At 40.9% G+C, this 11846-nt stretch overlaps 1 protein-coding gene across 4 annotated transcripts; it reads left to right on the forward strand.

The window, feature by feature from the left end:
* The first annotated feature begins 1198 nt into the window (after window positions 1-1198).
* On the forward strand, window positions 1199-9751 carry LOC115715235 (uncharacterized). 4 transcript variants are annotated; one of them, XR_009687325.1, is made up of 6 exons: window positions 1199-1784; window positions 1923-2037; window positions 2472-2556; window positions 6025-8255; window positions 8398-8843; window positions 8916-9751. XR_009687325.1 is itself a non-coding variant. In XM_061113760.1 (5 exons), the coding sequence occupies exons 4-5, from the start codon at window positions 7736-7738 to the stop codon at window positions 8667-8669; spliced, it is 792 nt and encodes a 263-aa protein (XP_060969743.1). In that variant the 5' UTR covers window positions 1203-1784; window positions 1923-2037; window positions 2497-2556; window positions 6025-7735; the 3' UTR covers window positions 8670-9751. The 4 variants fall into 4 exon arrangements, 1 of the variants encoding a protein (XP_060969743.1); XR_009687324.1 differs by having other exon boundaries at window positions 1203-1784; window positions 2497-2556; XM_061113760.1 differs by having other exon boundaries at window positions 1203-1784; window positions 2497-2556; window positions 8398-9751.
* Window positions 9752-11846: the final 2095 nt, after the last annotated feature.

The raw sequence follows: 11846 nt of genomic DNA on the forward strand, positions 1-11846 counted from the left end.
GTAATAGGACAAACAATTTACATTGTATTTTGTTTCCCACCTCACTAGTTGGAGCAGCGAGCAACTAGTTCAACAAATTTACTCATCATTCCATAACTTCCTGGGAACAGCTGTCCGAGGACTTTAAAAAACAGTTCCAGGCCGCAAGAGATAGACGACCCGAGGCTCCTCGCTAACCAACATAAAGCAATATCCAGGCGAAACACTTAAGGCATATTTAAGTCGTTTTAGCACGGCTGCTGTAAGAGTTAGAAATCTGGATGATAGTACACAACTTACTGCCCTCCAAGCGGGGATCACTACTGATCTATCCACTGCTGGGGGCGAATTGTGGGATGACTTACAAGGTCGTCCAGTGAAGAACATCATTGAGTTCAACGAGAGGGCTCAGGTGTTCGTTCAAAAAGAAGAAGCTCAAAAAGTGATGAACCTATTAAAAACTGGCTTGGGAGGCAAACCCAGCAATGTTTCAACAAGTACTATCTCAACTAGAGTGGATAACTCAAGGGCATCAGGCTCAAAAAGGAAAGACGATTCTAAGGGGTCATCCAAGCACAAAAAGAAACAAAAGAAACACGATAAGTACATGTCAGTTTATACCATTTATACCGAGCTCAATGAAACTCGGGAAAATATTTACCTCGCGCAGGAGCACAACGTTGCTTTTGGTAAACTTGAGCCCTTGAGGCACACGAGGCATAAAAGGGATCCGAACAGGTATTGTAAGTACCATAAAGACATTGGGCACACAACAGACAAGTTCCGTCAGCTGAAAGATGAGATAGAAAGTCTCATCGCACGAGGCCACTTCAAGCAGTATGTGAAGAGACAGGGCAATGGACTTAACCAGCCTAATCTTCCCAATAACCCAAACAATCAAGGGTTGCAACCTCCTCCTGTTGAAGGAGAGGACATCCTCACTACTACAAATATATCTTTTATTTTCGATTTTTTTCTTTAATAAATTAAGAATCTAAAGATAAAACTATTTTAATACTTGTATCATCACTTTTAAAGTAGTAGTTCATAAAATTTTGGTTATATTTTTTATTTTTATTAATAATCGAAATTAAAAGTGTTTAATTTTTTTTAATGCCTTTGGGTCGGATTTTGTGAAGACCTTTGTCTTCTGTATTTATCTAATAACCGAAAACAAAGGTCTCCACGTGGAGAACTTTGTTTTTGGTTATTAGATAAATATATGGAAGACAAAAGTGTAACTAAATAATTCCCACTTAATAATACTCAGCAACCCTTAACCCACGACCCTTCATTTTCCCCAAAATTTTGTCTAAACCCTTAATTCTCAAACCCACGACTAAAACCTTCAAACCCAGCACTCTTCGATCGGTTACAACTACGTTCGATGAGGACAACGATGACGAGGACAAGGACGCCTCTTCCCGAACTCCTCAAATTTGGCGAGTTCTTTTAATCTCTAATTTTGCTATTAGAGGCAAGCTTTCAGCATATTTTGGATGTACATGATGGGATTGAATGTAGTGTTGGTCTTCATTTTTTTTCTCTTTTAGTTAGCTATTGTTCCCAATATTGTGAGAAAGAGAGATTTGCTCGTGTTGATTTGAATCAATTAGTAGAGGTGCTCAATGTATGGAACTTGTTCAGATTTGTCGAACTACTTTCGCTTGCAAAGACTGTAATCGACAAGTTCGGTTGAATTGGTTACTTTTTGCTTGGGGGCGAATCTTAGCTTCGTCTGACCCCGACTCATCTTCTTTTGCTCCCTCAATCAAATTCAAGCCTATTGATAAAAACGCTACTGGGTACTTATATATATGTATATACATATGATTGTTTCTTTTTCCATTTGCAATTTGGCGACTTGGGTTTCTTTTGTTGGTGAATTTTTCATTGTATTGAATAAATGTCTTCAAATGACGTGCTTCCCAATCCAAATACAGGTTCTGCATCATCCAGGGGCCTGAGATAGTGGAAGACTTTGCCAATATGAAATTACAAGAAATTTAGGACAATATACGAAGTCGTAGGAACAAAATAATTTTGCATATGAAAGAGGTGGGCAAGTTAAACTGATTTCTCTCTTGGCACATGCATTTTCTTACTTGGTAATAATAGACTACTAGTGTTGGTGTACTGGTTTTGGTTGTGATTAGTATTAGCCTATGTTTTAATGAGTAGGAACCAATAGTAGCTTATGAAGAGAGTCCATCAATATGTTAAATGAATCAATTATTGGATGGCTCTATTGTCACCATTGCAGATGAAAATTTTCGTCAAAGGGTGTATGAAACTAGATTTGTCTTTTGGTCTTACTTTGTATCGACTTAGTTTTCCAGCTTGGCTTTTCAACATGTATTGTCAGATGGACTCTTCTCCTAGTAGTAGAAGTATCTTCATGTTTTCTTTTATTGCTTAATCTATGGGCCATATATTTATTTAGAAGGTGTTAATAAATGTAGCTGATGACCCTTTTATGCTTTAATTCTCAGTTTCTCACGGCTGGATTAATTGCAGGTCAATTAATTAGCAAGTGCAAGTGGATTAAACCCAACATCAGTATTAGTAAAGGTTAAGGTAAATGGATAATTTTTTATTTTTCTAATAAAAGTTAAATCTGTGGCTCTAATTTGATTCATTCAATAGTAACTGAATTTTGTTTTATTTCATTTTTAATCATGAAAATTTGCCTATAACTGACAACGTCCTATATGCTTATAATTTTGAGCTTTTCTCACAAAACAAAAATTACAAGGTAATTGTGGACAACTTGTTATTTGAGAGATTTTCACAAGGTAAATTTGAAATTTTGTAGGAATAATTTTTAACTACAAAGAAGAACCGGGAAATTTGTGGCTATATAAATATTTATATATATGGAATCTTAGTTGGTTTGAAACAGTTGATGAATCTTAAATGGAGGTCAAAGATCAATAGGTAAAAGCTTAATATTGCCCACTTGATACAAATTTAGAAAATTGTGGAGAAAATCAATTGGTGGTACATTGGTACTAATTAAAGTATGTCATTCTTATGTAAAACTGACCTTGTCCTATATGCTTATAATAATAATCTATAATTGGTTAGAACTATATTTATTTTAGGAGAATATGGATAATGTTGACCTCGCTTTTAGCCAACGACAGTGAGTCTAATTTAGTAAGCGACAAATAATTTATAACGATTGATATGTAGTAAAGCAATATAAAGACACATAAATTTTATAGAAGTTCAGCCCTGAGTAGTTCGGTAATAGCCTAATCCTCGTTATTTATATTAACTCAAGAACAAGGAGAAAGGTTCCTTTTCTTATAGCTCTTACAACAATATCTCTGAATATGAATTCTTAGATAATATCTCTTAAGTAATATGTTTCGACCCTTTGCCCAGTGAACATGCATCACTATTTATAGGGCTATGAGCTTGGAGAGGAAGTATTTCCCTTCTCATTACAATGGATATAAGCAGAAAGATTGCATAATAAATACAGAATACACTGATCATGGGATTTTGGATAACTTGACATATCTCTGCAATTTGATCCCCAAGTTATAGGGATTTCTTTGATGACTCACGATGCGAAAGCTGAATTCGTTAAGTGTTGGTCGCTCTGCGCGGATTGCTGATCGCTTTGCTTCGAGCATGCATACGAGGCATTCTGTTCGGACTATATTCTCCGAGTAGATACTCGGAGTCGAGTCCATGTGTCACAATCATGTGATGCCACGTCAAAGTGCAAGAATTGGGATAACATTTGCCCCTCAAGTCTGTACGGGACTTTTGAAGTTGCGTGTAGACTTCATCTGAGTTGCCTTTGCATTTGGATGGGTGACACGTGTCAAGCGCGTCTGTTCGTGACTCGATGTGAGACTGACTGGGCGTCCCTTCGGTTTTCGGCTAATAAATGCTCTGACAATTGATATTTCGAAATCCAATTTTCTCTCACCCCGGTTGACGGCTGCACTTGATTATTTTTGAATTCCCATATTCGCTTTTAAGGGGGGGAACTGAGGCGTCTGAGGTTCTTTTCAAATGATTACCCCTTTTCGTTGTTTGCCTATACCAGTGAGCGTTTGTACACAAACTCATTTTCACCAACCTTCCTTGCTAAGTAAGTTCAGAGCGAAAAAAGAGGTTTTTGACTTCAAGTTTGTTGAAGTACCTTCATTAAAACTGCTCGTGTAAAGCCCGCTTAGTTAATTTGGAAATTAGCAGTTGTTTATGTTTAATTATGAATTTAATTATAGCTATTTAAATAATTTATGATACTGTTATTTATGTTATTCAGTAGCTTGCATATTTTGCATTTCCGGTGTCCGGTATTTTGGAACTCGGCGTTTGGCTCAGTAGAAATCACAACTTAGTATGTTAGTATTTTGGGGACGGGTTTTAGACATTGGGAATGTCGGGAATGGCCGGGAATTTAGAATTTCCCAAAAATACCCCTTTAGTATGATTTTTGTGATTTTATGGTGGAGGGGCAAAATGGTCTTTTTGCCCCATTAGTGTTTTGTCTTATATGATTTAATAAATGGATTAAATGTTTATTTTTAAATAATTATTGTGGCTGAAATAAGGTGTTATGTGCATTAAAATCCATTTTCTCCTTCACTTGAACACTTAGTCAAATTAGAAAGGAAAATTTCAAAAACTCACACACACAAAACTCTCTCTCTTTTTCGGCCAAAGCTTGGGCTGCTAGGGCTGGGATTTTTTCTGCTCAAAGCTTGTGATTTTCAACTCATCCTTGTGTAATTCTAGTCAAGGTGTGATCTCTTGTAAATTCCCTTTTGTGTTTTCTTGAATTTATGTGAAATTGATGAAATGCATGCATGATTTTGGTATATGTTGCTGCTGTGAGTTTCTTGTTGATATATGTGGTTTAAAGCATGATAATTGATATTAATTGAGCTATGTTGAAAGCATGTAGGTTAGATTGTTAAAGCTTTGAGTTTTCTTTGCAAAAGTTATAAATTTTTGAAGGAAATGGTTCATTTTGTTCTGTGAAGTTGCTGGATGTTCTTGTATGTTTTCAGAGGTGTTATTATGCTTAGTTAAGTAGAATTAACTAGGTTTGGATGCATGTTGGTGGATTTAACCAAGTTTGAGTTTTGGAACTCAAAGCTTGGTCTTTAATGGTGAATTTTGCCTCTGTGTTTTCTGGGTGGTTCTGAGGCCTTAGATTTGTTCTTTGGGGTGTTTAGAACAGGTCTGGAAAGTTTGGGACCAATTGGGGTTGAATTGGTCGAGTTATGAGAATTTTAGTTGGTTTGCTCGCGAGGAACCTATGGATCGGCCAGTGCATCCCATTCCGATGAGGGTTCGCAATAACCGGAATTCCCGTTGGGCAACCTGCTCCCGCCGGTTGGGGAATTTTTCCGAACCCTAGTTTTCCTCGTTTTTAGGTTTTTAGGGGTATTGACATGCTTTTTATCGATAGGGAAACTTTTAGTTCCAAGTTTTAGTCCCCGGGAAGTGATTTAGCGTGTCACTTATAGCGTTGTGATTTTTATGGTTTAGGAGCCAGTAATCCGCCGCTCAGCTTCAGTTCCACAAGTTGACGGCACACACCGAAATCGGAATCCTGTGTAAGATTAGTATAACGTATGCATATGTAGATTACATGTTTAGCGTGCATGTGGGAAGCCTCGCTAGATTACATTAGTCATGTATTTAGGCTTCGAACCATCCAACCCCGTCACGTCGGTACGACAGCCGGAGTATGACCAACCGAGTATGACCGGTTCGACCGATCAGCCGACACATGGTTGGTGGTTCGGCTATTGACCTATCCCGTCGGTACAGCCGGAGTATGACCAATGACGGAGTATGACCGGCTCGACCGATCGGGGGATACTTGTCAATAGTACCGTCCCCCGAACGTTCAAAACTCGCACCATGTCGACATGGCAAGAAGGGCTCGCACCATGTTGGACATGGCGTAGCAGGACTCGCATCGTGTTGGACACGCAGCTAGTTTTATGTATGATATTATTATGCTTTTCTTACCGAGTCCGTCGACTCACAGTTTATGTTCATGTGTAGGTAAAGGCAAGGCTATAGCTGATGGACCGTGAGCGAGCTTATGAGATTGTACATGTCGGGGCGGTTAGGCCTGGAGCGTACGATCCTCGGGACAGCAAGGCCGAGATTTTTGTAACTGTCGTTAGACGACTTTTATTTTGATGTAATAGTTAAACAGTGAAACTTTTTGTAAATATTTTTATAATCGGGATCCCGAGTCTTTTATAATATGTGTTACAAGTTTAATCAAAAAGCAAAATTTTAATTAATCACGTTTTTCCATAAACCTCGTTGATTAGCAACGAGCTGCACAGTACGTTTAAAAATCACGTAATACGCCTAAGGTAGTTAGGGTGTTACAGCTCGTTTGGCTTGGCGTTACCTGAATCAAGACATCTGATGCTTGAGTAAGTTCTCGCTTTCCTTTATGTTTCTTTGCATGTTTACTTTTTGAATGCACCTTTGACTTTGCTGTAAAAGATATGTAGGAAACCCTAAGTTTAGAAACTCTGCGATTCTCCTTTGTCATGCGTTCATTCGATTTCACCGTCCGTAGTGTTTGCTTTCTGAACTGCATAATGGCTGTCTTTCATCTTGCTTATTCTAAGCTTCATGAAATTTTTCGCCCTAACTCAAGAAAATTTCAAACTTCCTGAGTTTCGACTTTTCGTTGAATATTGTTATTCTTTAATCTGTTGAGTACTCCTGGTCGGCAAATTTGCTTATTTTAACGTTTGATATTCCGACCAAACACTCATCTTGTGTGTTGTCTTTTGTAGATGAACTCAGGTGAATTTTGGGAGAGCGAACATCGAATCGACCAAGACTTGCTTCAACTCTTGCACGAGGACAATCCTCGTCTCTATTCTAGCCCACCTTCTTCGAGTGAAAGGCGTTCTTCCTTAAGTCTTTCGTCTAGCCATAGAATGATGGCTCGTACCAAGAAGACCATGCGTATGGCTGACGCATCTGACCCTCAAGTGGCTCGGCACGCCACTTTTTCCAGCGCCGAACAAGATCCAGCCGTCCAGGAGCAGGGGGATCATGAAGGGGACGCTGAGGTCCAGGGGATCAAAGAGCAGGACGATGTCCGTCCTAGAAGTCCCTCTGAGGTGGAGGAAAAAGAGGAGGTTGCACCCCCAAACTATGGTAGATACAATGAGGCTGGGGAGCCAGTCGATGCTGATGGCGACGTCTTGGTTGAGGGTGTGGACTACATTAGTGAGGAACTTAGTGCTGCGGTTCCTCATAGAAGGCAAGGTACCTTGGGTGCTAGTGCATGAGCCCTCTGTCCAAGGTTACTAAGGCGCGCATGCGAGTTCTTGACCAGGATGGCTACCTGGGCAAATTGGACTGTTACATTCCCGCCCACAATAATCGAGCCACAAACTCTGAAAAGGGGATGTGCGCCTGGTCAGGTGCTCATGCCCAGCAAGGGGCATTGTTGCCTTTGCACCCGTACTTTAAGAATATGGCGGACTTCTTCCGCCTCTATCTTACCCACTTCACTCCCAAGGGCATTAAGTATCTGTCTTCCCTCTTTATTCTCTATGCCTCCTAGAAGTGGGACATGCCTTTTCCGCACGAGGTTAGCTAGTTTTTTGATTTGAAGTCCACCCCTTAGCAAGGCAGGTCATGGTACTTCTATTTCTCTCAATCAGACTTCAAGTGGTTGACGGGCATCGGGGATTCAGCCATCAGCAAAATTGGGCATTTTGTTGATGAGTATTTCATGGTGGATGGCATGGGCACCGCCCACACTCGGTTCCAGCAGATCCCTACATTTCACCGCCCTCTCCTCACTCTTACTCTTAGAGATAGAGCTCAAGAGCTTGCTCAGCTGCCAGGGGATGACTGGAATATCATCCAGTTGACCTCCGAGGACAACTTTGTGAAGTACGGGCTCTATCCAAAATATTTTATTCCTAAGCCATTGAAGGGGAGGAAGAGGAAATTTGGCACTGGCCGGACTGAGGGAGTTGATAAGGAGAATGAGCTGATTCAACTGAAGCGTGAGGCTAAGTTGAAGGGAGGTGCAAGCGCCAAGCAATATGCTCACGAGCCCTTGAATCCTGAAGATGAAGCAGAGGAAGAGCAGGTGACTCCGCTCAAAAAGAGGAAGAAACTTCCGGCCCAGCCCAGGCCCATTGAACATGCAATTCGCATTAGAGAGCCCAGTTCACCTGCTCGGCCGCCTTCTCCCGTGCTAGGAAAAGGAAAAGCTGTTATGGCTGAGATAAGAGGCTTGTCAGGTGATGATGGACTTTCGAGTCTTCCTTGGGAAATCGTCTCGCATACTAATCTGTCTTTTTTTTTTTTTTAAGTTTCTTAACTATTATGCTTTATGTTTCTGATGTCTGCTTTCTCTAACCATGTTGTTTTTGTTCCGTACAGACATGTCTCAAAAGATGCTTGAGGCTCTGAAGAAGAGAGTTGGAGGATGCTCAAGCGCATCTCCCCGAACCAAGAAGTCCAGGGATGGTGAGATGACCCCTACCAAGGAAAAGGCGCCTGCTGGGGAGGTTATTAATCTTTTCGAGGAGCTAACTGCTGCGAACCCTTCCACTCCAAAAGTTTCTAAGTCCAAGGATTCTCGGGGAGGAAGCTCGGACAGGCCTGAGCAACCAAAAGGTGGATCCGAGCTGATCAAGGGTGGATCCGAGTAGATGCGACCTCCTACTCCACCTTTGCCAGTGCTTCCAGAGGCCAAGAAGGGCAAGGAGATGCTCACGCACTACATGAACCGGTTAGTTCCTGAGGTTAGTGAGCAACTGGCCGGTGCTGACAATGACTCTTCTTTAGAGTTACTGATGGGAGGAGTCTTGACAGAATTCACAAGGGTAAGTCTTTCCTGACAGTTTCCTTTAATCCTCTTTATTTGGGTCGAATTCTAAAGTTTTTTCTCTGCGCAGGCTGGTCTGAAGTTGGTTTGCACATACTCCCGAGCTAAGTCTGCTGCTTCCAAGAATGCGGCTCTGTCCAACACCATGAGGGCGGAGGTGGACTTGGCCAAGAAGGACGCTGATGGGGCCAGGGTGGAACTTGGAGCTGTTCGGATGGAGCTGGGTGAAGTCAACAAGAAGCTTTTTACTGCTCAGAAGAAAATAACTGAGTTGACTAAGGATCTCGAGGCTTTTGACCGAGTTGAAGAGATCATCGAGACCTTATCTACATAAGTGAATAGCCTTCAAGATGAAAGGACATCTCTTTGAGCTGTCCTTTGTCGTCTGGAAGAGGAGAAGAAGTCTAAGGAGGAGGAGCTTACAACTGAGGTGGCGAGGCTGGGAGAAAAAGTCCATGCCTTAGAGACAGCCGGTCTCGAGCTCTTTTATGACTTTCGGAAGGCTAACTCTCATGCAAACTTTGATTACTTGGGTGAAGCTAAAGACATATATCTCGAGTTCTGCGCTTCCCAAGTGGCTTATGGTAAAACTGAGGCGGTTGCTTCTACCTCTGGCCAAAATGTTGATGTACCTCCTGTTCAAACAACAGATCCTCCAGCTCTTACCGGCCCAGAAGATTCGAACCGAGAGCCTGGGACTCCAGCTGTTTAAATACTTCTCTTTTATCCTTCTTTTTCTATATCTTATTTGGCCATAAGGCCTTTTTTAAGACATCATGACCGGCCAAGCAGTCTTTAAACTTGGAATTGTTTTTCATTTTATAGACAACAAGCTGACCGGGCAGCTTTTATTCCTGGTAGTACGTGCTTTTGTTATCTTTAATGAATTTCATTCTCTGTTTATAATCATCGTGCAATTGTGGCTGTTTTATCTTTACCAAATGCTTTGTATAGGTATAGGTGCCCCCTAAGTGACTCAGCAGACTTATGACTCTTGGTCACTTGTTTCTTACAAGTATACTTCTTATTCAGGGTTTTGGGTTCGACCAAACCTTTTGTACGCACTGGATGGTAAATTAGCAACATGTTAATAATTTCGACTCAATTTGAATTTTGAAATAAACATCTTATTCATTTATTGATCGAAAATGTATTTGTTACTGTAGTAACTTACATAAGAGCTATTTGATCTAATCTGATCTTTCAGCTTAACATGAAATAAAACAAATTGCAGAAATAAGAGATTGTACTTTAAATGGTTGTCATCTGACCTGAGTAATTTTTCTCTTTTGTTGAAACCTTTGAGCGTAGTCCGCCCAGTAGGCCATTCACTCAAAAGTAAATGTTCTTTCAGTACTTAGTGTGGTCGTCCGACCTGGTACTTTATTGGTAGTATTTTCTTAAATGTTCTCCATTCCAATACCGGGGTACTAGAACAAGTTGCGTTTTTTCATCATACTTACCTAATTTGTATGCTTCGGAGTCAAGAAATTTGACTACTTGATATAGTCCTTCCCAGTTAGGTCTGAGTGCACCTGTCGTACTGTCTTTGGTGTTCAGAAATATCCTTCTTAGGACCATATATCCCATGAAGAATTTCTGAGCCTTCACTTGTTTGTTGAAATACTGAGCTACTTTTTGTTGATGGGCTATCAACTTTAAGTTTGCTGTGGTTCGCTTCTCTTCGATTTCATCAAGTGATTCAGCCAGGAGTACGTGATTGGTATCTTGGTTGTACGTCAATCTCCTGTGGGATGGTGGCTCGAGTTCTACAGGTAGCATAGCTTCATTTCCATATGCCATAGCAAATGGAGTCTGTCCGGTTGCCATTTTCTCAGTTGTCCGATATGACCATAGAACTTTAGGAAGTTCTTCTGGCCAATTTCCTTTGGCATCTTCTAGTTTTTTCTTTAGTGTATCCTTCAAGGTCTTGTTGACTACTTTAACTTGACCATTCGCTTTAGGATGTGCAACTGCGGAGAAAATTTTGATGATACCATGGTTCGCACAAAAGTCAGTGAAGGATTGGCTGTCGAACTGCTGGCCATTATCTGAAACTATTTTGTACAGCAATCCGAACCAGCAGATTATGTTCTTCGCAGTAAAGTCTTGAACTTTCTTTGATGTAATGGTTGCGAGTGGTTCGGCTTCCGTCCACTTAGTGAAGTAATCAACTGCTACCACTGCATACTGCACTCCTCCTTTGCCTTTGGGTAATTGTCTGATCAGGTTAATTCCCCAAATGGAAAAGGGTCACAGACTTTGCATCTGAGTTAACTTGTTAGGCAGAGCTCGAGGTATCTTTGAAAATCTCTGCCATTTGTCACATTTCTTAACATAGGCTTTTGAATCTTCAATCGTCGTTGACCAGAAATAACCTTGCCTTAGAATTCTCTTAGATAAACTTTGCCTAGCGACATGATTTCCACAGAATCCTTCGTGCACCTTAGATAGGAGTCGTGTAGCTTCTTCTTGAGTAACACATCTGAGCAATGGCATCGAGAATCCTCTTCTGTACATAATTCCCTCTACTATGATATGCCGTCCAACCTTCCTTCTCATCTTTCGAGCTTCATTCCGATTATTTGGGAGTTCCCCAGTGTTGAGGTAGGCGGCTATCAGTGTCATCCAATTTGGGGAATTATCAATCATTTCGACTTCTTCTGTGCCAGTGATGCTAGGCTCTTCGAGGAACTGGATAGGAACCAAGTTTGCCTTATCACTTAAATTACTGCTTGCTAATCGAGCTAACGCGTCTGCAGTTGTGTTTTCTTCCCTTGGAATTTGTCTAAGACCATAGCTTTTGAATTGTGTGAGCAGGTCATGTATTTTGCTTAGATACGCTATCATCTTTTCTCCCTGAGCCTCATATTCTCCGGACACATGATTTACCACCAATTGTGAATCACTGCAGATTTAAATGTGTTCGGCTTTCATCTCCCGGGCTAGTTTTAAGCCAGCGATAAAAGCTTCATACTCGGCTTCGTTATTAGATGCTTTC

This window comes from Cannabis sativa, chromosome 4 (assembly GCF_029168945.1).
Source record: "Cannabis sativa cultivar Pink pepper isolate KNU-18-1 chromosome 4, ASM2916894v1, whole genome shotgun sequence".
Taxonomy (NCBI): domain Eukaryota; kingdom Viridiplantae; phylum Streptophyta; class Magnoliopsida; order Rosales; family Cannabaceae; genus Cannabis; species Cannabis sativa.

Coding starts and splice junctions, on each gene's coding strand:
- LOC115715235 (XM_061113760.1), top strand. CDS start 7,736: ATGGTGGATGGCATGGGCACCGCCCACACTCGGTTCCAGCAGATCCCT. Junction 8,256..8,397: donor TGAGATAAGAGGCTTGTCAG/GTGATGATGGAC, acceptor TGTTCCGTACAG/ACATGTCTCAAAAGATGCTT.